Raw genomic sequence first — 27379 nt, 5'->3', positions numbered from 1 at the left:
GTTTAAAGTGGCATAAAAGCAGTATTAAAAGTGACAGAAAAGTGGAGAATTTATGTTTACAGTGGCAAAAATGAGTTAAGTGTGACAAGAAAAATGGTGAAAATGGGTCAAAATTGGTAGAAAACTGGTGTTAAAAGTGGCAGAACTGTGGTGAAATTGAGTTTAAAGTAGTGGAAATGAGTGAAAAGTGACAAGGAAAGTGATGAAATTGGGTTAAAAGTGACAAAGAAAGTGGCAAAAAATGAGTTAAAGTGACAAAGAAAGTGGTGATATTGGGATAAAACCAGCAAAGAAGTGGGGAAATTGGGTTAAAAGTGGCAGAAAAGTGGTGCATATGGGTTAAAAGTGACAAAGAAAGTGGCAAAAATTAGTTAAAAGGGGGGCGCACCAGTAGTCGAGTGGTTAAGGCGCGCACCATGTGCACAGGCGACCTGGGTTCAAATCCAGCCCATGGCACTATTTCCTGCATGTCTCTCCCTGCTCTCTTCCCTGTTTCCAACTCTATCCACTGTCCTCTCTCTAAAAAAGGCACAAAAAAGCCCAAAAAAAAAGAATTAAAAGTGACAAAAAAAGCGGTGTTATTGTGATAAAACCATTAAAGAAAAGGGAAAATTGGGTTAAAGTGGCAGCAAAGGGTTAAAAGTGGCATGAGTGGCAAAATGGGTTAAAAGTGACAAAATATTGGTGAAATTAGGTTTGATGTTGTATATAGAGGAAAATGTGGCAAAAGTTGCTAATTTATGGGGGGACAAATGAGAGCCAGATGACCAGCAGATTTAATAGCGATGCCATTAAGGCACATTCAGAGTGAATTTCATTGCAAGGGAAATTGCTCTGAATTTTTGCCCCATCCCCACTAAATTAAAGCTCATGTGCAGCTGTGAAGTTCTGATGTGACTTAATCCCCACTATCTGCACCAGCATGGGAGCACACGTGGCATTTTTATGTCTCTATTCAGTAATATCCTGTGGAAATGTCCCTGGAAAATACACAGAGCTGCTCCCAACTAGCGTGCCGTAAACACATAACATCAGCCAAACGCTTTAAGTTTGAGAATGAAGCATGCGGAAGTAAAGGCAGTAAACAAGAGTTAGTCATGGGACCGAGGAAGTGTTTGCCTGCAGCGCTGGAGTTCAATGGCAATTTATTCTTAGAAACAGGAAGGCTGCAATGCATCCACTGTGCCGATTTCTGCACTAAAGGAAGGTGGGACTTTCTACAGGTTGTGCCATGATTAGTAAACAACAAAACATCTTTACTGGGAATTTGATTGTGAATTTTCCCATCTGGAAACGTGCTATCAGGCACCACACAGGAAACATTTCAGGCAACCTAAATTTGTGGTTTGTTGTGTTGTAAGAATGTCAGATATTTGTGCACAACATGGGCCTCATCATGTATTGTCCAAAACCACATTTATCAGAATTCTTTGTGGACTGAAAGGCATGCAAATAACTCGTAAATATCACTCCCAATGATAAATGGTCACGCACCATGTACACATGCTTCTGATCATCCTTTTAAAAAGAAGTGCTAAGTGCTTTCACAGCCTCGCTCTGATGCACGGATATAGTTCTTCTTCCTTTGGGACGTCCTAATCACACCTGTTGGCTATACGTTTTGGACGAGGAACAGACAGTGATACGCCCTGCTTTGTCTGGAAACAATATTCATTTTAGCGGGTAGTGCTGTCTGAGGTCGTACGAGGAAATCCCACCCACAATTAAACATGTGGGAAAGAAAATACACTTAAAGATTCTGCCTCTTACTGGTCTTGGAGGGAATAAAACAGGAACATAACACATTAAGGAAAACAAGAGAACAGTGAATCCTTTTTAGGAACCTCAGTTAAAAACAGCTTGTTTTTATTTACAGCGTCATCACGTCAGTACAAACAAACACTGGTGGGATTTACAAGTCGAAGCAATGATACAAAAGTGAAAATTAGATTCAGACTATGATGGCAGTAATCCTCAAAAACACATCTGTTCATCATATGTATAATTTTCTCACATTAAGATCTTCTCTTGTAATGGGGAAAAATGGAGGCATAATTCCAAGGTTCAATATCTAGCTTTTTTAGCAGATCTTTTGACCAGAAATCTGCACACTATCCACTTACAATGATGCAACGTGAGAAAGTTCAGCTCATAGAAACCAGTGACATATGGCTGACAACTAGAGCTACAGAAAGCTCCAGGAAAGCTGATTATCTTCCATTTTCATTATAAAACACCAACAGAAACCCCTTTTATTATTATTTATGGTCTGCACACTACTTTAGAAAAATGTATGCTAATTTAAAGCAGGGTTAATTTTCTTTAAAAATATATTTGTCTAAATTGAATCTCACTTCAAAGTAAAGCTACCAGGTCACAAGCCTAACTTACCAGAAAAGCTAAACAACTGAAAAAAAGGGCCTAAGTTTCTTAAAAAGAAGGTTTTCATCTGAAGAAACAGTCAAATTTTTTTTGTAGCACTCTTCTATTTGTTGCTACAAATCATGTTAAAGAAAGTAGCTATTAACCTAGCTAAGCACAAAGAATTGAAAAAAAGCGGGAAACAGCTAGCCTGGCTGTTTCCTGCTAGCTGGGAATGCTAACCAGAATAAACAACAAATTAATTGGTTAGCTTTAGAGCCAACCTAACTGTTTAACCTTGTTTCTAGTCAGAATATCTTCTTTTTGTCTCTGCTAGTGTAAACTATATTGTAATTGATATTTGGTGATTTTAATAATACAGATATGTAATCAAAGTGAGATTTTTTCCTGATGATCTTGTGTCTTAGGAAAAGTCTTATTTGCTTTGATAGCACTCTTCTGTTAAATGACGTTTAAGAAAGTGGCTGTTTAGCCTAGCTTAACACAAAGAATTGAAAAAGGCGGGAACAGCACAGTGGGCTAGTTGGGAATGCTAACCAGTATAAACCAAGTTGCTGTTTAGCCTTGTTTGTGGTTTAAATATTATTGTTTTTCCACTTCTAAAATAATTATTGACATTATTGACTACTATTATTGACATTTGGTGCATGTCTTTATAAATAGATGTCAGACTATTTTTTAAATAGACTTGTATCTAAGGAAACTGTCCCATTTGGTTTGTTACCACTCCTCTTTTTGGTTTGTAAATATGTTAAAGTAGCTGTTGAGGCTAGCTTAGAACAAATTCTTAAAAACAGTGAGAAACAGCTCCTGGCTCAGCTAGATTAGCTAGGTTTAGCTATGTTTGCTAGGCTAGCTAGAAATGGTAAATGCTAAGACTGAAATCAAGATAAAACCAACAACAAGGTATTTGGCTAGCTTTAGAGCCAAAGTAGCTTTTTATCCTTGTTTGTGGTCTAAATATTCTTGTTCTTCCACTGCTAAAATGAACAAAAGTCTACTATTATTGATATTTGGTGCATTTATTTATAAAACAGATGTCAAATTTCATCTTTTTTTAAATAGCCCTCTATCTAAGGAAACACTCTCATTTGCTTTGTCACCACTCATTTTTTTGGTTTGTGAAAACGTTAAAGAAAGTAGCTGTTTAGCCTAGCTTAAAACGACTTAAAAAAGGTGAAAGACAGCTAGCCCAGCTCAGCTGTGTTAGCTAGGCTAGCTTGAAATGGTAAATGCTAATACTAAAATCCAGACTAAACCAACAACAAATGAATTAGCGGCTTTAGAGCCAAGCTAGCTCTTTCCCTTATTTCTAGACGTAATTTATGCTACGCTAACTGGCTCTAGCTCTATATTTATTGTGCAGACAAAACAGTTGTGTCAATCTTCCTGTCCCCTCCTGACAAGATTTAAAAATACATACAATTATTTATTTGCTAAAATAAGTATATTTCTACTATTGTTTACCTCTCTGCATTAATACCTCAACCAAAGAAAGGCAAAGTCCAGTGTAACCTTTTAAAAAGCAGCCTACTTTAAGAGTTCAGTGCTGTACATAAATGCTCACAAGGGAGCTTTAAACTTTTTGATGGGTTTTGTTGCTTTAAGACAGAGCTAAGTAAACTGGCCCCCTTCTTCTAGATCATACTTTTTGGTTTAACATACGTTCAGCAAGCATATGAGAGTAAACTCATTTCACTATCATTAAGACAGCTGGACTGTTCCTTTATATGTATAATTTAAAATGTACTTCGGGGGATATAAACATTTACAGCATGTTAATACTTCTGATGACTGATTTGAAACTAGTCTAAGAAGGCTGAGACCAGCAGCTCTTCATTTCTCATAGAGTTAAACAGGAAATCCCCTCTTATCTCTAACTTTAGGTGGAAGACTTAATCTATACAAAAGTCGTAGAATTATACTGAACTTTATAGTTTATGTAGAAATAGTGCTATCGATAATATACACCACTTTAATGTGTCAAACCAGTGAAAAATACGACTCAGTTCCTGCTGAATCTGGTTCCTGGACCCCAACAGCGCAATCTCAGATCATTTAGTTTGTCACTTTTAAATTACTGGCTGTAGTTTGTGGAGAAATATGAAAAGTGATGCAGCTAAGATTTTCTATTGAGATTGAAATATATACAAATACAGTAAGTCTGTCTGAACACAGTATTTATTATTATGGACTTATGTATGTCATATTCATGCACAACCACAAGACAAACCCCAAACCCGTTCCATTAAGCCAGATTTAAACCTGAAAATTATTTTACTAAGATTCCCCTTTAGGCCAACAGGTTCTGGGCCCGAGGGGAGTGATGGGTATCCTTGGCTATGAGGCAGGGTTCAGGCTTGAGCAGAGAATCTAACCTCTAGTGGCGACCTCATAATCATCTCTCCAGCATTTTGGAATAATCTAAAAATATGTTTCTAAAAATAATCACAGCGAGCCTACAAAGATACCACTGTTTTCACACAAAGTGATGTGAAAACCCTTTAACATAGCTGAAGGGAATATTACATTAATAACAGGGCTCCAGACTAACTTTTTTTACTAGGAGCACAGTGGCCCCTAACTTAAAATTTTAGGGGTGCAAGCAGAAAATTTAGGGGCGCACACGGTAAATCGACTTGCGAAATAATTTTAATTTTCACTGATAAATACACATTTTATGTTTCTGACTGGCATTGTGTTTGCTCAAAGTGTTGTGTTTTAATTGTGTAGTGCCAGTGTTAGCAAATTTTGTGTTCACTGCATGTTGTGGGTATTAGGGCTGCAGTTATCACGTCTTTTTGTAATCGAGTACTCTATCAATTCTTCTATCTTCTATCAATCCCTTTTGCTTTTTTTTTAAGAGAAATAGTACCAGACAAATGATAAAATATGGTGGGTCCCTTAAATGAACTACTTGTATGTTAAAAATAGGTATTAAAAGGTTGATGGCAATTTACATTTATTAAAGTTGAAAGGAAAGGAAGTTAAATAATTCCATTAGATTATGCCATAATTGAGGTTTAGGGATTATCTTCCAGGAAATTCTGGCTGTTTATTCTTTATTTCTTATACTGTAGTTTACTTTTATTTTTCACTTTGTCATTAAGGTAAAGAGACACTTAACTATTTTAACTTCCTCTACTTCAAGCATTAGTGTAATATTTCACATTAGCAAGAAATAAATCTCCATTATCCACACAATGGTATGATGATTTCTGGAAGCTGGACTTTTACATTCCAGAAATTTGATCTATTTCTCAAAGGGTGTTTACTTTTAATTTTTGCAACCACATTTTTGTTTAATCCACCATGACTTTTTAAACACCATATCTGGACTTGGGAACAGGTTTTAGGGTAAAGCTGCATCTCAACTCTGACCTCTTTGCTCTCTCTGTCTCAGTCACTGTTAGTAGCAATAACGTTTCTATTTAACTGGCATCTACTCATCAAAATGTAGTTTTATGAAGTGCTTCGGGGTGCCAAAGGATTTAAAAAAAAAAAAATACGCTGAAACAAAGATGTGCAAGGGCTGAATTTTAAACCGTTAATTAAATGCATGACGTGCGCACGCAGAAGAGAGAGGGAGAGGGAGAAAGCACCTGAGCAAGGCCTGAATAATGAAGCGTGTCTCTCTTCAGTGAAGTTTATAAAATCCCCTGAAGTCTGCAGACATAAACTGACCGCTATCTTGTATGAGCGCGTGGTGCAGGCTGCTCGTAATCTCAGAGTTTTGCACACTTTCATCTGTTAAAGGCTCTTCAATCTCCGTAGGATACTGTTTTTCTTTATTTTAAACTTTTTTACGATAAAATAGCGCTACAGTGTTAGCATAAAGCCGCATCTGTCATTATTTCACAGCCAGTGAATGTGTAAAAACGCAGCAGGACGAGTGTTGGTCAAAATGAATGCATCGTCTTCTTTCTCTTCACTCATGATTTTCACACAGCGCAGCGCATGTTTACTGCATGTTACGTTATAATAACAGTAAAAACAAATACATTGTGCCACACAAATAACCATCCGTGTGAAACACAGCACGCCGTGCGCCACAGCGCGATGTCCCAGCTTATACCACAGCATATATGGATACATGACGGATTTAAGCTAAGCCTTGAGGCAGATATGCCTTCTTCTTTTGGAGTTAATGTCGGTTGGCAAACCAGCTCATTTGTGCATTATCACCAACAACTGGGCTGAAGTGTGGAGCAGAAGTTTGTCAGCAACAAAAAATATTTAATAATAATTTTAAAAATCAGCAAATTTACTGGTCGCACATGCGCGAGTAGATGAAAAATTTACTTGCACTGTCTCAAATTTTAGGGGCAAAATGTGACCATTTAGGGGCAGTCTGGAGCCCTGAATAAAAAACTGTCACAGGGATCCATCGAAACTAGACTCTGAGTCAAGAATATTTTGCTTAGCAGGCTAGCTGTTGATTTGTGACTGTATTTCTGTTTTCAACCACATAAAAACATACTGTATGTCTTCCATCGCTGTTCATTGTCTCTTTCACATTTTTTATCTTTCACTCTGTTTGCCTCCTGGTTGCAGTGACGTCTCTTTATTATTAGATCTAGCAAGAGGGGCTAACATTAAGCCACTGGAACTGCTTTTGGCTCTTTTGCCAAAGAAGTTCTGTCAGACTTATGTGTCCAAAACTATAAAATGAAGTGCTTTTTCCAGTGATTTTTTCAGACACTTTACTTCATACTTGTTGCATCAATATCCTTAAAAAAAATCCAGAAATCTTCTCGTTCCACAAGATCAGAAATAGCGGTATTTCCTTAAGGTAAAACTTTGCAGTGTCCTCCACCACACCCTCCTCTTTTAAGGTCATATTTTTGGGAAAATAAAAGGACAAAAAGAAAGTATGGTGTGTCCTCAGGTGACGGATAGAAAAACATCAAAAGACAGAAAGTTTGTTCCCAGTTCCTGGCAGCAATACTCCAAGGAAACTTCTTCATCAATTTTCGTGACATCTTGGAGAAAGTCAAAAACACAATGAGAGCAGAACGTCTCGGTCCGCGTTCACACAAAAGGGCTGTCCGATCTGAAAATGTCAGAGTAGCTCTTGCCGTTCATGTGCTCCGTGTGGCTTTCGATGCTGTAGCAGCGATGGACCTCTGTGAGGGATGACGCCACGTAGGAGGCTGAGCGGAAGAAGTCGGCGTTGGCGAAGGTGCCGGCGAACTGCATCCGCTGCTGATTCCAGTGTCTACGCAGAACAGTCTGGACCTGAGAGACAAGACAGATTATTGCATTATTGATATTTGAAGAAACACAAATGACGAGGGCAAAGAAAAGGAAAAGATTTATTTGTATATAAAGTTTGCTGTAAATTATACTTGATTCAGCTTTACTTAAATACTGAATAGTCATCAGTGGAAAGAGGGATGGATTGTTCTTCAATTTTTTGCAAATAAAATCGCATACTTTCCGGTTAAAATGCACGTCTATTAACAGGAACACATCTTTAATGTGGTTTGATGTGGTCTTATCTATTTATGACTGCTTTCTGAATGTGGTTGTTTTAAACCTCAAAACTTGGCACATATTGAGCATCTTAAATGCCAATTTTGTATTATTTGACAAGCAATATTAGAAAGTGAGAGTATGGCACTTCTTAGTACAATAAAAGGAGTATTACTCTGCTAAAAATTTTTGTGACAGCATGGAAAGATGTCTCTTAACTGCATTTAGCCTGAGTGTGGCAGAGGGTTGGATTTTGAGACTCATGCCTAAAATTTTTCTGGAAGCGAAATATTCAAAAATGATGGCATACGTCTCCAGAAATGTAACTGGAAAAGGGATTCAGGACTTTAAAATGAAGCCTAGCATAGTCAGACTAAAAAAAATGCAGTTGTTAAAGTCTAAAGATGGCCTTAAACTCCCAAATTTAAGACACTACTCCTGGGCTGCACAGCTAAGACCCTCAACAATATGGATGCAAGACTTCTCAGATACACGTTGGCTCAATATAGAAAAAAAAAAAATGAAGGACGATAAAAGTGTCTTACAGATTACCTAAAACAATCTCAGCATTAGCTGATATAGGCTTACTGAAAATTTTACACCCTCTAATATGGATACAACATTCAGACAACGGTCAGAACATAGACTGTCTAAACTACATCAGCTCCATAAGGATGGGAGTCTTAAATCATTTAAACAAATTAAAGAAGAATTTCAGCTCCATAAGACAGATTTCTTTAGATTTCTACAATTGAGGGCCTTTTTAACTAAACATAAAGAACGGAGTGCAGTCTTGGAGCCAACTCCAATTGAGAATTTCCTGATAAAAATAAAAACAGGTACTGTGGGTAAGAGAATCATCTGTCAATTTTACCATGCATTTACAAGCATGACTTCAAATAACACATTACATACAAAGGAGAAGTGGGAATCTGAAATGAATGTATATTTGAAGAGAAGTGGGAGGAAATCTGCACTGCAATACATTTAGCAACCAACTCAAATACATGGAGTTTAAGTGAAATAATAATGATATTCTCTCTAACACCGGAAATTGTTGCTAAAAGGGGGCAACTGACTCAAATAAATGTTGGAGAAACTGTGGCGTACAAATAGGCAACCATACTCACATTTTCTGGACATGTGCAAAACTAAGACCATTTTAGGAAGAGGTTTTTGAGGCTCTTAGAAAATGTATTCCATCAAAATCTCACTAAAGGTCCTAGAGTGGCAATTCTGGGCCTAGTGCCAGCAGGCATTGAGGGAAAAGCTAGAAAATATCTCTTAGAAATAATAACAACAGCAGCTATCGAATGTATTACAATTAATTGGCTAAAACCAAACCCCCCAGCATACAGTATATGGATTGAGAAGCTAAGAGAAACACACCACATGGAGAAAATCACATATGCTCTAAGACTCCAGAGAGAATTATTTTTTACTAGATGGAAACCTGCTGAGGCCATACTCATGCAATGAAATCATTTGAATCCACCCACATATTCTTAAACTAATTACTCTCATTCCTACTCCACTGACTCCTAAACAGGTATAGGCATGCCCTTCTTGAGTTTTTAAAGAAACATTTTTTTGTACTTGTCAATCCAACCTATCTGTGTTTTTACTTATTTATGTATTTTTATTTATGTAATTTTATGTATTTATTTTCTACCTAATTTTGCCTAATGATTTTTTCTTTCTTTCTTTTCTTGATTTATGTTCACCTGGTTGTCTTTGTGCATAACATTGCTTTGTTTAAGCAGTGTATTTGTAGTTGAAATATGCTTGGATTTGCTATTGGTAAAACCTGACCGATACCATCTGCTAATTACAAACCATATGGATACAGCTGCAAGAATTTTGGAAAATGGAAAAAGTTAGAAAATTGTGTATATAAATGTAACAGTTGTTTATTTTGAAAAAAAAAAGGTAAAAAAAAAAAAAAAAAGAAGCCTTGCATTAGTTCATGAAGGGCACAGTAGTCATATACCCAGCTGTGATTAGCTGATCCTAATCATCAGCTCCCAGCTTCCACAGCCAATCACAGCTCTTTCTCTCAACACAGCGGTGTATTTAGATATGACGTTCTCGTCTTTAATTCCTGCTTCCATTAATGCCGATGCACCACACTGCTGCTGCTGGCAAAGCTTAACCTCCTCCATCCCAGCCTCCTCCTTTATAGCATAAAGCATTTTGCACCCTCATATTCAGATTCATGTCACTATGTATTAATTGCTTTTGAACTAATTTTTACTGTATTCAGTATGCATTTTCATAAATATTTCTATCCAGTGTATAGAAATGTATGACAAGTGTTCTCTAATTGAAATGAATTGATTTACCATTTTGTTGTGGTTCAGTTCGGGTAATAAGGGTTTTTATTGGTAATTGTGGGCAAAAAAACCCTCAAAAACCCAACGTTTAAATGCATTGCGTAAAAAGTATTCTGCCAAAAAAATACAAGTCGTGAGTGACTCACCTCTCCATTGAAGAAGCAAAATATTGTCGAAACCAGGAGACCCTGCACATGGAAACAAAGTTTCATGAGGAAAATACACAACATAAGGAAATCCTTTAAGCCCAAACAGCTGCACAAGAGCTTGCAGAACTATAGCTCACAGTGACACATGTGCATGCTGTTATTGGTGAAATATTTGTAACTTTAAACCACTGTTGCAAACTTTTCAATTATATTGTCACTGGAAAGTTATGCGACAAATCTGTACCCCAAGTGGAGATTTAAAGTCACGTTCTGAGCATTTTTCAGTGTTGGATGTCGCTGTTCTGACCTGGTAGTGCATGAGGATCTCCATGACGTACAGGTAGATCTCAGACACCCGTTGGTCATGGGGTTTGTAGGGCAGCAGGACAAACTGGATGCCGAGCAGAGGGATGAGGATGAGCGTGGCTCGCACCGCCCGCATGTACAGGCTCGACTCGGCCTGGTGCGTCACCCTCAGCTTGGTGATGAGGACGCGGACGATGTTTAGCAGGAAGAAGAGATTCACCTGGAGACAGGAAAGGAAAAAAAACATAATTCCCCTGGCTTTGAGGCTTAAACTTAAATACTGTTAATTGAACAACTTTTGTCACAAAAGGGTTCAAGTTCTTACCACCAGAGCAGCACAAATTGGTCCATGGATGATGTACAGCAGGGAGGTATCTGAGCTCACCCAACATCTGTGAATGCATTCACCAGATTGTTTTATTACACAGAAAGTTGACACTTTGTTTAGGTTCATTTCGAAGAATGAACTTACTTGTCATTGTAGTAGCAGTAGCGTGCGATTGAATGAATAACTGCTGGTATGAGTGGAAAACCTGTGAAATTAAAGCAGAATTTCAATGAGATTTGATGTGATAAGAGAGTAAAATGTGTCTATTAAACACTTTTTTCTTACCCCAGCCCAGCAGGTAATACCACATGAGGTGCTGCTTCTCTGTGAAGACGGCGACCACGATCAGCGTGTGCAGGTAGATCCCCTCACACAGCATCCAGAAGTAGTTACAGCTCAGCAGGTACAAATGGATGAACATGAGCAGTTTACAGCTGCCCTGGAAATTTAAAGAGCACAATAAGCTGTGATGTTTTAAAAAGTTCCAACCAGTACATGAGCACATTTACTCACAGAATCGTTGTACATGTGTCCGTGTTTCTTTACGACCATCGTGAGCCAGACGATGGTGATGATCGAGTTGAGCACGAATGAGAGGAAGAGGTTTTTGTGGAGTGTTATCCTCTGACAGCTCAGACTCCTGAAGACAAGGGAAGACAGACACTATTTATGGTGTAATGGTAGCCAGGAATACAGGAAACATCCAAGGGGGTGAATACTTTTGTAGGCACTGTAAAGATTTTGCTTCTAACAAACACAATGAGGAGAGGCTTACTCACTTAAAATGGAAGAATATAGCGAGTGATATGAGGAGTGAAATCAGCGACAGGCCGTGGCCGATCATCACCAGGTAGAAGTGAGTCATAGCAACCTGCAAAAAAATACAAACCTGATTCAGTCAAAGCTGCTCAGTTAGTTTAGGTTGCCTGAAAAAAGCCTGTTTATGTGCCCTCACCGTCCCATGATGTGTTGTATTAGCTTGGCAGTTTGTGAAGTCGGTCCACGTCCTGTTGCTCTCTGGGTGTCGGCCCCACTCACCCGTCTCTGAGCAGACTTTGGACGCCATCGCTGTTGACAGACAAATTTAGATTTAACACCGGTTTGTAAAAAAAACCCAGATGATTCTTTTGGTGTTATTCAATAAATATCTAACACCAACATCAGAAAATAATAGTATAGATCTCTTGTGTGGTTAAAAGTCACAATACCAAAAAAAAGGGCAAGGGTTTAAGTAACTTACCATGAGGATCAAAATTTTTATAATAGTCTGGACAGCTTTGCTCTGTTGTCACTCCGGCCTCTGTTTCGTCCCAGCACAGCCAGCCGTCCCACGTCGTGTTGCACTCCAACCCTGAACAACAACAAAACTTCAGAATGACTGAATATCAAACAGCTGAATAATGAAATCAAACACTTCTCACCTGTTTTTTTCGTTTTGCGGTGAGATTCTTTCATGATTCGTTGAAAACATTCGTACTGGGCCGTAGTGATCCAGTTCCGTGTTTCTGGATGTTCGCCTCGATGGTTCAGAGGCTCCTGGTAGTTTTCTTCATCATGAGTTTCCACCATGAGCAGCTGGTATCATGGAAATTAAGAATTTAACCAAAGATGCACAGACAGATAAACTATTTATGTGCAATTTTTAAATAAAAATAAATCTATTTGCATTTTGATATTACTAGATAATGTTTTTGCAGGTTTTTGAGAGCTAAAAGTCTGGAAATATGCCACTCTGACAGGCTGAAAAGGTAAAATGTCCAGGTGCATCATGGGAAATGTAGGATTAAGGTATAACCCATGTCACAAACCCATTTCAGTCTTTCTTCAGTCAGCTTAATTAATTAATTTTTGGACCCATACATGGACCTCTAAGTTGGTATACAGTATCTCAACTTATGTTACTTTGACTGACAAGTCTTTTTACCTTTCTTCCTGTCCCAAGACATGCTCTCCAGGTGCATTGTGGGAAATGTATTAAATTTGACCTACATCATGACCTCTAAGTAAGCAAGTCTCATCTCTTTGTTGCATTTTCATTTTGCCTTTCCTAAGTCAGTCAACTTTTTGGATGCCTAATGAGACATGCTCTCCAGGTAACCTGGCATGCCAGGTGGATTTGTTTCACACATCCATCCCAAAAACCACTCACAGACAGCGTTTGTGAAAAGGCAGAGCCTTTAAAAAAAACTCAGAGAGTGATTGGATGAATGTTCTGTCTGTCACATCTTTAAGGGCCAATCAGAGCAACAAAACACGACATAGCCGCTAACGAGCTGCGCCTACGACCCTACCAAAGGTGTGGACTCCATAAAAACTGCATAATGTGAACCATGGTGACTGTAGACATGTCAGTACATGACTTTTGTCATTTTTGAAAAGAAAACAACTCACTTTGTTTTTTTTTTTGTTTTTTTTTTTTTTTTTGTAGATTTAATTTTGGCCTTTTTGCCTCTATTTGATAGGACAGTGGATAGAGTCAGAAACAGGGAAGAGAGGGGGGAGAGACATGCAGGAAATAGTGCCATGGGCCGGACCCGAACCCGGGTCTCCTACGCACATGGTGCGCGCCCCAACCACTCGACCACCGGCGCGCCACTTTGTTCTTTTTTTAACAAAGAAATGTTGTCAAATTCTGATAAAACTGCCACTTTAGCAGCATCCATGCTAATGTCTTTCACCATAATTGCACCTGCCTCTTGTTGCTGCTTGCTTACGTCACGACTCCGCCGTGCCCAAAAGTACTGCCCCTCGTCGCTGATTGGTCCTGTCATTTTCTAACCAGTCCCAAATGGTTCAGATGGGAGCTTTGCAAGATGGATTCGCCAATAAAAAAAGCATGGAAACAGGCGTATCTATCTGCTTTGTAAAGTTACACTCCAGGTGCATTGTGGGAAAAGTAGTCTTAAATTTGACCAATATCAGGACCTCTAAATTGGCCAATCTCATCCTCTGTTGCTTCAATTTTGCTGATGCTTTTTAAATTTTAACTTTCCTAAGTCAGTCAGCTTTTGATTGGGTATACTTTACACATGCATTATGGGAAATGTAGGATTAGTGCATGGACCCCTGAGTTGGTATATCTCCACTTATGATGCTTTGATATATCCAATTAGTAAGTCCATTCTGCTTCTCCCAAGTCATTTGACTTCTTTGGATGCCTGATATGGCATGTTCTCCAGGTGCATTGTGGGAAAAGTAGTAGTAAATCTTAACTGGCATATCTCATCTTCTGTTGTTTCGCTTTTGCTGATCTTTTATTTACTTCGCCTTTCTTTAGTCAGTCAACTTTTTTAAATGCCTATTAAGAAATGCTCTTTAGTTGCATTGTGGGAAATGTAGTCGTAAATTTGACACATAACAGGACCTGAAAATTGGCAAAGCTCCTCCTCTGATGCATCAATTTTGCTGATCCTTTTTTATTTTGCCTTTCCTAAGTCAGTCAACTTTTTGGATGCCTGATTAGGCATGCTTTGCAGATGCATTATGGGAAATGTAGGATTAATATCTGGACTCGTACTAGAACATTTAAGTTCATATATATCCACTTATCTTGCTTTGGTTTTGATGAGTCTTTTGTCCATTCTTTTTTCCCAAGTCAATCAACTTTTTTGGATGCCACTGCAATCATTTCTAACGTTTTGCTTATTTTTGTACTTTTTTACTTAATTCAATAACTTTTTTTGCATTTTAAATCATTAGAACCTTAAATAGTGCCTAAAAATCTCAGCAGACCCCTAAAAAACACATCAAAACAGCATAATATAAAAAAGATACCTTGTTCAGCGTGACCAGGACCAGGAAAAACATCCAACTAACATCCATCCTGCTCTGATCACTGTTGAATCTGAGGAAAATTCAAAAGTTTGTTTTTATTGTAGAACTTACAGGCAGAAATTATTTTCATGTACTTGGAGGAACAAGTAAAAATGTTATCACTCTCCAAAATAGTTTCCTCATGAGGTTTATAACAAAAAAAGCTTCCTGAGCTGCAGCAGCTGCATGTGGATTTGTCGACAGAAGCTGGAAACACACTCGTACACGTGCTCAACACTGCTGTTTCACACATTCAGGCAATATTGTATTTTATTTGTTCTGCTGTATGCAATTTTTAATGTTTTTTTTAGTTAAAACCTGCACAAAATCAGAGTTATCCCTTAAATTTACCCAAAGAAAAAATATGTATCAAAACAAATCAGAAAAGGCCGCTCTCCCCTTTTGGACGTTGAGGTGACAGATTTGGCCTTTGGCTTCCTCTGTTCCCCGCAGCTTCCTTCCTGTATGCATGTTATGCATGTTGAGCAAGTTTAACCAAAGTTTAGCCAATAAATGCATCAATGTGGATCAGAGAGAAGGGGAGAGGGAGAGCATGGATTAACAGCCGCACAAATAATTTACAGATCGAAATGATTATCAAAAGGAAAACATGAAAAGGATGCAAAAAATATGTAAGAAAGCAACTTCTTAAAGCGCTCCACACCAATGTTTACATAATTTTATATAACAGAAAAGACTGACTTTAATTTCTGTTTATTTCTGAGGTCATTTTCCTCATTATATTGATGATTTTGTTCACCTTTTTCCAACTACAGTGCAGGCATCATCTTATAAAAGGAATTTAAAAGCAGTGAAAAGTTTGACAGTTTGTTTTTAAAATGAGTAAAAGCAGTAATAATTGTAGCAATATGTGCTTTCTGCACTACTTTTGTTAAGGAAATGACATCATTGAAAGTCCCAGCCACATTTTCTGACATATTCTTTACGCAAATGTGAAATCACAGTCAGTTACTGACATCCAGAGTTAAATGAAAAGGGCTGTACTAGAATGCAAAAGATTTGTTGTGCATGGAAATTTACTTTAATCACAATAGAGAAACAATGCAATCAAATCATATCAATTATTACATTTTAAGTGAGTCTATGAGAGGAATGGAGGAATTTCTTATCAGACACTTGATTTTATATGCTTTCAAATGGAAAATAGGGGCCCTTCTGGCTCTTCAATCCTTTTATCACCTTAAAAATCCACGGGCAGGCCAGCAGATTTAGGTTATTTACAAAATGACTGTTCCTAACCAAACCACATGATATGCATCACCAGAAAGCTCTGATTCTCAGGATTCTGACCATGTAAACCATTCCAGGGTAAAACCACTACAGCAGCCACAACTAATGCATTTGTCAGACTACAAACAAACAAACAAATGATTGATTATAAAAGTGACACAGCTAACTAATATGAGTCATCCTGATCATAATATTTCATCAAAACTGCTCTGCTGTATCAGAAAGAGTCCCCACATCTAAATCCAGTCAAAATTTTAGTCCAAAAACAGGATTACATCCAGAAAGATCCAAGACAAATATAGTCAACTGTATTTGCTCTAATTATGTGGTTTTTTTCCAGGCAATTATTAGCAACACTTTATAGAAAAATGTCTGCTGACCTCGATCCTCTCTGGAGTCTCCAGTTTGAGAACAGCAGGACTTTTCCTCATAAAAACAGCTGTCAAATCCTTATTTTCTGTTCTATTGTTATCATCTTTGCGTCTTATCTAGCTCAGGCTTCATGCTTTGGTCCAGTTGAGTTTTCCAGCTAATCCCTCCCAGCTGCAGCCATCTACACGCCTCTGCTTCACAAGACAGATTCAGGTGGGAGAAAAATATTTTGTTTTTTGTTGTATTAGTCAATATCAGAAGCAGCTACAGTGAGTCTGACTGTTTGGGAAGAAACTTCAGAGTGTTATCTTTCTAAAGACATCTTGTATGTGCTAGTTGTACAAATAGTTAAAACACAGCATTCAGATGAATTTGGGTGTTCCTTGATAGGCGCTTTTGAAATATAGCCAGAATTTAAAGGGGTTATTTTAACATTCTGTGTACTCTCTTTATCCAAAGAGTCAAAAATTACCAAAAAACGACCCGTTAAACTCCCAGAAGAAGGAAAAAGACAGCATCCAATCACTGGAGACTACTCCTTTTATCACATCACTCCTGCATCCGTTGTTTATTATCATTATTATTACAGGCAACACTATTGCCTTTGTCACTGCATATTTTTAGATTCTTTTTTGCTTGTGCAGCCTGAAAAAGCAGCAAAATGTGCGCAAAGTTGCACTACTTTTGCAAAACACAACACATTTGTATTCATATTTGTCATATACTCAACAATTCAGCTTCAAAATACTTGTCTAGTCAAGATGATGTTTCACTTCCTCTAACACTGGACAGTCATCATGTTTAAGATGATGAGGGATCATTTATGGGGAATTTGCTGTTGAAAGTTATTTTCAGGACATTTTTGGACCCTGAGACAACACATATGTCAAACCTATGTACATATACACAAAACTCTATTTAAAAACAGTGGAAAAAAGCACATTTAGACAATGAAATACCACAAGATCCTGCAGTGAATGCCTTGATTTGAGTGATCAATCATTTTTAAAATATAAGTACATTAAATATTCAACCCTATATGAGGATGCCAAACCTTAAAGTGAGATTTTGACAGTTTTTCACAAAGTTGAACTATTAAGTCTTACTTTTTTGCATCCCCGCATCTGAAGATGACATTTTTCTACAGCTCATTGGCCTCATTTGCACAAAAACAGCTTATAAGTGTCACATACTGATTGACTTTACTGACTCTCAGCATTTCTCATTCAGGAAATCTCTGTCACATTGCAAGATTAACTTCTTTAACACATCCAAACACATTTAATCTCCCTGATGGCCTGCAAAGACATTAAATATCTCAAAGTGACACTACTTCCTTACAGTGTGGGTCAAACACGAGGATTTACAAATTTTTCTACATGAAATTACCTGTATTAGGAACACGCTGTTCCAGAAGACACATTATAATGCTATAAACAAGTCTTATGATTAGATTTTTCCTGTTGAATGTGCTTGAATTGGAAAAGAGTTACACTTTTTGATTAAATTGTTAAGTATTTTGCTTTTTTGAAAAGTGTACACCATGCTTCCTTCTTTATTTTCCACCTTAACTGCCTTGATTCACTAATATACAGTTTGAATCAAGAAAATCTGAGCCCTTTGGAAATATATAACCATATTATGAGATTAAAATTCATAAATGTATAACATTCAGACACACTTTTGGACACATTTCTGACCTGTTTAACAGCAAAGCTGAGTCATATCTTGTTCTAAAGAAACACTTTGACTTATAACTCAGTAATCTATCTTTGTATGTGTGCAATCTTGTTTTGAACACATAGCTCTAACATATAACCCTTGACACTGACGTTTAAAAATGATCACTACACTGTTGTCACAGATTTCATGCTGAATAACAGGAGAGTCTTACCTTTGCAACAGCAGGAAACAATAAAACAAGAATGTTTGCAACTTCCTGAGGAGAAATCCTTTTGTCTTGTGGTTTAGTTTTGCAGAAAAGGACTAAAAAGTTCCAGTTTCTGTGCTTCCTCTCAGAGTAGTCCTTCAGCATGTGTTTTACAGTAGAGTCTGAGGCGGCACTGAGCACGACTGATGATCACTGAGGCTGGTGATGACGTCACAGCATGGCGGGACACCCCTGCAATTAAACGGACACGACTAGTCCTCAATATGATTTATTATTACTGAAATGTACCATTTGTATCATGTAAAGTGGTCAATATTGTCAAATCACATAAAAACAGAATACTTTTGTTCAACATTGCGGCTAATTTACGAATACTGCCATAAATATGCGTAGAAATGATGGTAAAAGTCTATATACGATTCTATATAATAAAAGGCTGAAGTCAAATATCCAAAGTGGTTGTCAAAAATTGCGAATGTTGCGTAATTTTGACAAAACTGTGTTTTTCATTGAAAACATACAGAACATCAGTTGGACGTTGGCGCCCTCTGCTGGACAGAACTCCCCCGGCGAGTTGTTACCATGGCTACGGCGCTCGTGGATACCTTCTCCATGATGTGTGTTTGTTGGTGAAGTTGGCAGCCGCTGTAGGAGAATATATGCGGACTAACATTCAGACTTTTAAAAAAAATTTTCACGCCATTTCAGGTCAGTTTAACAAACGGAACGTGTTTCAGCTGCATTCAACTGTTATTTAATGATTTTGAACGCTCAAATAAGAGCGTTAACAGGAAGTAGTGAGCAGGTGCAAGTAACCTTTAATCAGCAATGTTTGGTTTGGTTTGCTAGCACCGTGTGTCTACATTTCTGTGTTAACGGTCGTTCACGGTATGAAAATAGCTTTACATACCGCTATGTTAAACTAAGGAATATACGAGTTAGAATAAACAACATACTACAAGATATAAGGATATAACCCAGAACCGATTTTAGAAGTCGTCAAGTTATCGCGATAACTTCTTAGAAACGTTACTTACCACGGCTAACTTCAAGCTCACTGTAATGCAAAGTTTCTCCTTCTACCTTATGAGACCCTGGGTTTACGTCTGAGGACATTACATATTGGCTTTCCAACAGCATAGCTGTAAACTCTGCTGTAAGAATGTCAGTGATAATTGTCCACAATGTCAAGTGAAGTTCAAGTCATAAGCTTCATGCATATTAGAGAAATTTATTTGTAAATTATGGGGAATTTAACTGAGAATTTGGAGTGGGGTGGTTTTCTGAAATTTTCAAGGATTTTCATAGAAATTTCAGGGATTTTTTTTTTTTTTTAAGGAAGGATGTATTCATACATTTTTGGGAGCTTAAAAAAGAAATATTAGAGGGAATTTCCTTTTTTTTCAAGAATTCACATAGAATTTTGGAGGCATTTTTAACTGAAATGTTTAGACTATATGATAAAGTTTCAAAGAAACATTATTGGGCTATTTGGAAAAGAATTTGGGGCACTCTTTCAAGCAGTGATTCTCAACTGGTCGAACGTCAGGAGCCATCACCACCTCCTTAAGAGAAATTTGTAAAAATTTCAAACCACTCTAATTTATTTTATGAAAAATGTTGTCAACTGGACCCAAATGGAGCAAAAAATAACGATAAAAAACATACTAAAAGTAATACAAACTTAAGAGTACAGAGAATTTGTATGTGTTCTATTTAAAGTTGCAAATCTACTTAAGACGTTTGTGTGATTCAATCAGATTAATCAGCATACATTTTTTTAATTGCATTTTTCACCCTGTGATTATTTAATCGAAATTAGCCAATACGTTTGTCAGCACAATTTGGTAATTTTTTAAACTTGATGGAATTTGTGTGTATTTTGGAAACTGTAAAAAGTAGTGCCATTAGAAGTCCTGCCTTGAATAGAAGTTTTATCTAATGTGATAAAGGATACGCTCAAGAAAAAAAAATGTAAATAGTCAGTTAGCTTCCTCACAGTTTTAGACAGCATACAACCTGAATTAAATCATTTCAAGTTGGGTAAATGACATGACATCTTTATTCTTCAGTGACAAGATGTTCAGGAAGACTGCATGGAGGAAAACAGCTACTGATGCAGTGAGTTTACACCAAGACCAAGCCCTTAATACGACTATATTCCTCCTCAAATCCTTTGGACCAACTAGATTCCTACTCAGAGAGGACAGAGGGGATCAAAACTTTAAGGTGAACCATCTTTTGAATTTAGGATGCTGATCAGAATCCATTAAACTTTAACATGATGTTCTCCTGTTGTCCAGGTGTGCTTGGGTGACCGACATACCTGCACATGTCCTGTGTTCACGAGGGAGCAGGAGCCATGCAAACACATCTGCTGGTATTACTAACAGAGAATATATATATATTTTGTATGTACATGTATGTTTAGCTCACTGATATAATCCTTTTTCCATTAATTTTGTGACAGTTAACGTGAAACAAAAGTACAGAAATACATATGATCTACAACTCTGACAGAATTCATGTTTATATATCTGTGAGAAATATTTTTAAACCTGTCACAATAGCCCTAGAATGATATTGTGATTTTTATCTTTCTAGGGTTCTGCTACGGAAATTTAGACTACCCAGAGAACACGAGTGTGAGTTGTTTTGATAATTAAAAAATGATTGTGTGATGTCTATTTTTAAAAACTACATTATAAAATATTGGAACTGCCCCATCATGGTGTTAAAAATAACTCTGCTCCAGATTCATTCCAGCCTGGACTTGTGGAGAGACAGATCTCGGAGGTGCTCCGTGGCTTACACCAAACCAAAGCCCACCAGATGGAAAATGATCCAAGGACCCCAAGCCGCCCCATCCCGCACCGGGAGGCTGGAAGCATGTCCCGGAAAGTGATCCACACCCAGGATGTGTGTCCTATCTGTTTGGAGAAGCTGCTGGAGAAAAAACTGCCTGTGTGTCACTGCAGGTGTGTGGGCGGCTGTGGATGGGGATTCACACTGGTATTCTTTCAGTGCAGTCATTTTTCACACCAATATAAACTGTTCAAGACAACTTTTGTTGCACTATTGGTAAGAGCGTGACCTCAAATAGTCTCAGGAGTCTAAATAAAGCACATCCAGCTGTTGATGTGCCGCACGTTTGGAGGAAACAAGCAGCACTGTTTTTTGGAAGTTCAAATCTCTTGATATTTACAGAACAGGATGTTTCATTCAAACTCAAAGTAATGCTCCAGACTGTGTTTATTTTCAGCTTGTGTAGATGGATTTCCTTCATTTTTTTTTGTCTCTCCAAGGTTTGGCTGTGGTAAGAACGTCCACATCTCCTGCATGAAGGTATGGGCAGACCACCAGAGACTCTCAGATAAAGTCTCAGATAAAGAGGAAACTGTGAAGTGTCCGCTGTGCAGGGGGGAATTCAGCTCTTTGATGACGCTCCAGGCGCAGGTGAAAGAAGCAGGAAAGCTCTTCACAGCTGCTGAAAGAGAGAAACCAGAGAGACACCTGGGAGTTCAGTGTAACAGCTGTCTGATCTGCCCAGTCATCGGCAAATGTTTCAAGTAAGGAAGACGCTGCAACGGCCAATTTCTTAAAATATAAAGCAGATTTAATGAAACAGTGTGAGAAAAGGGAACTTGATTCCATTTTGCTTTTTGAAGACTTTACTTTCTTCTCATTTTCTGACAAAAGTTTCCCTATTTTGATTTTTTTTAATTTTCCAATTGCCTCATAAGAAGTTACTCCTTCTTTGCTGTATGTTTCATATTCCTAGCACCTTAAATAAAATTTCAACATCACTCTCAACATTTAAACTTTTTCTAAGAATGCAAAATGGATAAAAAGGCCTACAATCATTTTTTATGTTTGACTGATGTTCTTTCAGGTTTGTAAAGCTGATTGAGTCATGATTTAAAGTCTCGCTTGGCTCACGTGTATGTAAACTCTTTTCCAGATGCACAGTGTGCCGTTACTTCTACCTCTGTGAGGGCTGTGTAAGGAAGGGCTGCCACAAACAGCATCTGTTTGCTACTCGAAAAGTAAGCTTTTAAGATTCTGCTCTGAAATAATATTGTGCTGAATCAATTTATCTCCTTCCTCAGGCTTCAGAGTAAAAATAGAACTAATAAAGTTGAATATTGATTCAGATGAGGCTAAACTTTGAGGTTAGCTGAGTACCTTTAGTTGCATTTAGTAAGTAAGGGCCTGTGATTGTTATTTTGTGCTTTAAATGCAACTATAGGAACAAAATGAAAACACATGAAGCAAATAAAAACTCTGATTTAACCTCAAACAGAAAAGAGGAGAGAAGTGGCACCTTCTGGAGGAGGACCTGAGTGATGACCCAAAAGGAGCGACCTCTGGGGTGGAGAAGGACTAGTGAGTGGTTCAATACAGCCAGATATCCTTTTTAATCTTTGATTGATCAAGATAAAAAAAACTGAAACTGCTGAATCATTCAAATTGTAGTAGAAAATGTGTCATTTTGTTGATAGAAACTGTCATCATTTCCTGTATGATACCATGCAGCATTCCAGTAGCTGCAGACCCGCTACCTGAAAAAATCCTGGCCTGTCTCCCTACAATCACGGTGAGACCTCGGTCTTGGCTCTTGTTTGAAGGACTTCAGTGTCGAATCTGTCTGCAGGAGTTTAACCTGAATAATTGCATTCGAACCCTGCCCTGCCACCATAAGGTAATTTTTTTCTTTCTTTTTTATTTGTTTTAATAATCTTTATTTAACCAGATTAGTCCCACTGAGATCATAGGGAGCATGATCAAGAATGGCAGCAATACCCTGTTCCAAAGATCAAACTCAGACCTGAACAGTTCATTTTAAACAATAATGGTAGTAATAATTATATATCAACCAAAATAACGCTAAGATTTTAAAAAGATTTTCTAATGCTGTTGACTACTCCGACTGAAACACTAGGTGGCCGTATGCACATTTAAAATGTGGTCCATAACAAAAGTAATGCATGTTTGACATGTAGCCCAAGTTGAAAAGATACTTAAGTAAGATTAAAAAATACTTAAAATTACTTAAAAATGTTTAAGTAAACTTAAAAAAAAAACCTTTAAAATACTTGTGTAAGCTTAAAGAAATTAAAATACTTAAGTAACCTTGAAAATACTTAAGTAAAGAAAATGTAGACTGTAAATTTTTGTAAAACCTGTACTTTGTAATAAAGAAAGTAACACACAAAAAGAAAGTGAAAATGTGCCAACAATACAAAAATTAGTGTTAGACTAGTCTTATATATAAGGTTCAAGACCAGATTTAGGGAAAACTTTTTTAAAAAGTAAAAGAATTTTAAGTTTTTAAATTAGATCAACTTAAGTGAACTCAAAAACTAAAATTAACTTAAAAAATAGTAAAAACAAACAAACAAACAAACAAAAAAAAATGCAAGTAATCTTAAAAATACTTAAGTAAACTTAGACAATTTTAAAAATACTCAAGTAGCCTAAAAATGCTTAAGTAAACAAAATGTAGACTGTGAATTTTTGTGAAACCTGGACTCTGTAATAAAGATATCAACACACAAAACCCCGAAAGTGAAAATGTGCCGATAATAAAAAGTAGTGTCAGACTAGTCTTATATGTAAGGTTCAAGACCAGATTTTAAGAAAAAACACTTTTTAAAACACCAAAAGAAATTTAAGTTTTTAAATTAGATTAACTTAAGTCAACTAAAAACTAAAATTAACTCAAAAATAGTTTATTTTTTTTTAATACTTAAGTAAGCTTAATAAAAGGTTAACTTTAAAAAAATGTAAAAAAATACTTAGGTAAACTTAACAAAAATACAAAAATATGTAAGTTAGCTTAAAAATACCTTAGTTAACTTAAAAATACTTAAGTTAGCTTAAAAATACTTACTTAAACTTAAAAAAGTACATAAGTTAGCCTAAAAATACCTGAGTTATCTAAAAAATACTTAAGTAAACTTAAAAAAAAATTAAAAAAATACGTTAGTTACCTTAAAATACTTAAGTTAACTTAGACAACTTTAAAAATACTTAATTACTCTTAAAAAACACTTAAAAATACTTAGTTAACCTTAAAAAAGTGTATAAACAAGCTCTCTTATTTGTTGTATTTTGCTAGCCTTAACTGAACTCTTGTCTACATGACTCATTGCTACACCCATGATTTCCAAAACGCGCAGAAATGTGGATGTAAAAAAAGGCAGACGGACAAACAGACCGAAAGCTCCATATGTGCCTGTATGCGGATCAAACATAAAGCATAAATGAGCCTTAAGATCTCAAAGTGTTTGTCACATTGTTTCAGATTGCTTGAAACACAAAAATCCAAATTTTTAAACAAAGTACATGGAACTGGTTGAATTTTCATTTTTAATTTCTAGACATAAGTGGAAAAACTTCTATTCAAACCTGCACTTAATTCAAATCTGACAACCCCATCTGTTAATCAGAATCTGTGCAGTGCGTAAAGAGTAATTTAACAGTCAGGTAACAACATAATGATTTAAAGAAACATGATAAAAACCAGAATCCCCTCTCCCTCTCTGACTCTTCAGTTCCACTCAGACTGTGTGGACAGAATCCTGCTAAAGACCAACTGCTGCCCCTTGGATGGGTTCGTCATCTATAACCCTTTGACTTGGAGAAGCAGTGAAAAGAAGACTCCAGATAAGTCCACCTCTCATCTTTCTAGTGGTTGTGCAGAAGCTGCAGAAAATAATTTGAAGGACTTGTTTATTCCTGGAGTAGCACTGAGAAACTGGAACACTAAATCTCCTCCTACACATGACGCTCCAAACCTGGAGGTGCTAGCTAATGCTTCAGAGACTTTGAACACTCAGCAGGAAGTAACATCTAAGGGTAAAAGTGAGCTGCGGAGAAAACTAACTCCAGAGAACAACAACTGCAGTACACATAAAACAAAACAGAGCCCTACTTCATCAAATAAAAATCCTGCTATGACCGATATCAGAGATCAGCTTCAGCTGAGTCTTTTTGTAGGATTACACAGACCAGAGTCAGATAACATCGCGTCCTCTCCTGGACAGACTAGACCGCAACCCAGAAGGAAAGACAAGGCAAACGTAAAAGAAGCAAACAGAGAAGTTTCGGATTTAAGAATGACTGGAGTTGTGATTAACACACCCCAGCAGAGAAATACAGAGACATAACTTTTACTTTAGTTAGTTTGAGTCATCATTTTTAATGTTTGATCCACAATGAGCAGAATTTTTAGAGTTGAGACTGCACTTTTTTCTTTTAACTTTGTAAACAAAAAATATCAATAAACATGAATGTATAACCTTTAATATATAAGGTTTCAAATATGAAGTATTGATTTTTTAAATATATTTGTTTACATAATTTTTTACCATTTATAAAAAGGTAAAATGATCTGAAAAAGTTTTTATGTGCAGTTTATTATGAATCAGTTTTGGTTGGTCTTATTTCATATTCTCATATTTTCAGTCACTAGATCAATTAAATTAGGAAAAAAGATGCACTTTCCTACAATATTTACATTTATTGAGATGTACCTGTATATAAGAAAACTGACAAAAAAGAAAAACAACCCCTGAATGATGATTGGTATCAAGTATGTTTATTAATTCAGTGCACAAAAAGGCAAGACTAATAACACTACTATCTTTACAGAGGGAAACACAAAAGGCGCCCGTTTTAAATCAACAAAAGCCCATGAGGTTAAATGGCTGGACACAACGGGAGCACACTATAAAACACGTTCAAATCAATACAAATACATTCAGCAATATTTAAAACAGGAGTGGCAGTAGGTTGGATTTACAGCACACAGTGTTGCTGTATAAGCTGGGGTATACCATCATTTCAAGCTGATGTTAAAAAGCATACTGAATGAATAAGTGCTCAAATTGTTGCTACATTTAAAACTACAAAGCTCAGGCTTGTTACACACTCCCTTAAACAAACACTCGATCTTTCATCTAACTTTTAAAACAGTTCTCTAACATCTCATGATAATGACTCAAAACCTCGTCACTCACACGTCTCAAACTTTTACGATGAGAGAAAAACAGCAAAAAGTCAATTAAATCACAGCCATGGAATACAAATGTTGCTTTTCTATATACATACAAAAGAACACATGATTTTGGCTACAGAACTGAGACATCAAATACAAGAAAAAGAAATATTTTACTTTAGTACCATGACGGAAGACTAAATATGGCAAGATTGGTGCTTCAAAGCTCCATTTTATCTGTAAAATTTATGCTTAATATTGCTCGTAGAACCACTTATTTTGTTTGTTTCGTTTGATAAGTTTTCAATATTGCAGTGTTTTTTTAGTCTTTACAAATTTCAGGAGTTTTGGGAGCAGTGTGTGCCAGCTTAAAAAGGGCACGCATTAAAGTGTAGTGTGCTTTGTTTGACTCGAGACAAAAGCTGCCGAGGACAGATAATGAACAGCACGCATACATGTCGGAACGTTCGGAATACATTTAACTTGAAAAATACCCAAATAAGAATCTGAAGCCACAGCAGCAGATCTGTAAGGCTTAGCCGCAGCTATGCTAACACGCTCAAAATGACTTTGTTCAGCGTCTTGATTCAGCGTGAAACTCGCCAAGAAGTTTTAAATGCTCACTACAGCTGAGGCTGAAGGACAGAGTAAAGCTATGATGTTGACCTGGTCGTGGTGCTGGATGGTAAAGGGATTACAATTCATAGTAATAAAGGCATGAATGTCTTCAAGGCAATCTGTCCAGTATCTGAAACACTGTAAAATCTGGAATATAAGTCGCAGTGGTGTATAAGATGTTTACATATGTTTTTTAATGCTGTGCAGAACTTTAGGCAAGTTTGGGCCAACAATTAAGGCTGCAGATGTGGCAAGTAAGCCCGCCTGAGGGCACCATTGAGCGGGAAGGAGGATTGACACAACCCCAGCCATGCTCTGGATGTCCTTGTACTAGGGGCATGGGAAAGTAATCTGTTGAAAAAATAACAAAATCCACACCTTTAGGGCAGAATACGGGGTAAATGTGGTGATTAAGCACAGCCTAGGGGCCTGTCTGATAGGGGTGAGGAAAAAAATCAA

The 27379-nt window shown here is 37.0% G+C and overlaps 2 protein-coding genes across 3 annotated transcripts; one reads left to right on the top strand and one right to left on the bottom strand.

Moving 5' to 3' along the window:
- Positions 1 to 1845: 1845 nt before the first annotated feature.
- calcrlb (calcitonin receptor-like b) lies at positions 1846 to 18511 on the bottom strand. The gene is made up of 13 exons (XM_041781693.1): positions 18304 to 18511; positions 14748 to 14817; positions 12395 to 12548; positions 12214 to 12324; positions 11929 to 12041; positions 11753 to 11844; positions 11487 to 11613; positions 11259 to 11412; positions 11118 to 11178; positions 10971 to 11037; positions 10647 to 10865; positions 10337 to 10378; positions 1846 to 7620 (listed from the first exon to the last, which is right to left on the bottom strand). Exons 2-13 carry the CDS (start codon positions 14793 to 14795, stop codon positions 7414 to 7416), a joined length of 1395 nt encoding a protein of 464 aa, XP_041637627.1. The 5' UTR covers positions 14796 to 14817; positions 18304 to 18511; the 3' UTR covers positions 1846 to 7413.
- A 375-nt stretch (positions 18512 to 18886) lies between these two features.
- zswim2 (zinc finger, SWIM-type containing 2) lies at positions 18887 to 25605 on the top strand. 2 transcript variants are annotated; one of them, XM_041781691.1, is made up of 10 exons: positions 18887 to 19008; positions 20373 to 20529; positions 20604 to 20680; positions 20905 to 20945; positions 21056 to 21278; positions 21606 to 21869; positions 22262 to 22346; positions 22604 to 22686; positions 22837 to 23002; positions 24858 to 25605. In XM_041781691.1, exons 2-10 carry the CDS (start codon positions 20380 to 20382, stop codon positions 25470 to 25472), a joined length of 1704 nt encoding a protein of 567 aa, XP_041637625.1. In that variant the 5' UTR covers positions 18887 to 19008; positions 20373 to 20379; the 3' UTR covers positions 25473 to 25605. The 2 variants fall into 2 exon arrangements, with proteins under 2 accessions (XP_041637625.1, XP_041637626.1); XM_041781692.1 differs by lacking the exon at positions 18887 to 19008 and adding an exon at positions 19118 to 19188.
- Positions 25606 to 27379: the final 1774 nt, after the last annotated feature.

This window comes from Cheilinus undulatus, linkage group 24 (assembly GCF_018320785.1).
Source record: "Cheilinus undulatus linkage group 24, ASM1832078v1, whole genome shotgun sequence".
Classification (NCBI taxonomy): Eukaryota; Metazoa; Chordata; class Actinopteri; order Labriformes; family Labridae; genus Cheilinus; species Cheilinus undulatus.
This window is presented reverse-complemented; position numbering and strand designations above follow the sequence as displayed.

Coding starts and splice junctions, on each gene's coding strand:
- calcrlb (XM_041781693.1), bottom strand. CDS start 14,795: ATGGATGTTAGTTGGATGTTTTTCCTGGTCCTGGTCACGCTGAACAAG. Junction 12,042..12,213: donor TAAAAATTTTGATCCTCATG/GTAAGTTACTTA, acceptor GTCTGTCAACAG/CGATGGCGTCCAAAGTCTGC. Junction 10,379..10,646: donor AGATCCTCATGCACTACCAG/GTCAGAACAGCG, acceptor TTCCATGTGCAG/GGTCTCCTGGTTTCGACAAT.
- zswim2 (XM_041781691.1), top strand. CDS start 20,380: ATGTTCAGGAAGACTGCATGGAGGAAAACAGCTACTGATGCAGTGAGT. Junction 21,279..21,605: donor CTGCCTGTGTGTCACTGCAG/GTGTGTGGGCGG, acceptor TGTCTCTCCAAG/GTTTGGCTGTGGTAAGAACG. Junction 23,003..24,857: donor CCCTGCCCTGCCACCATAAG/GTAATTTTTTTC, acceptor CTGACTCTTCAG/TTCCACTCAGACTGTGTGGA.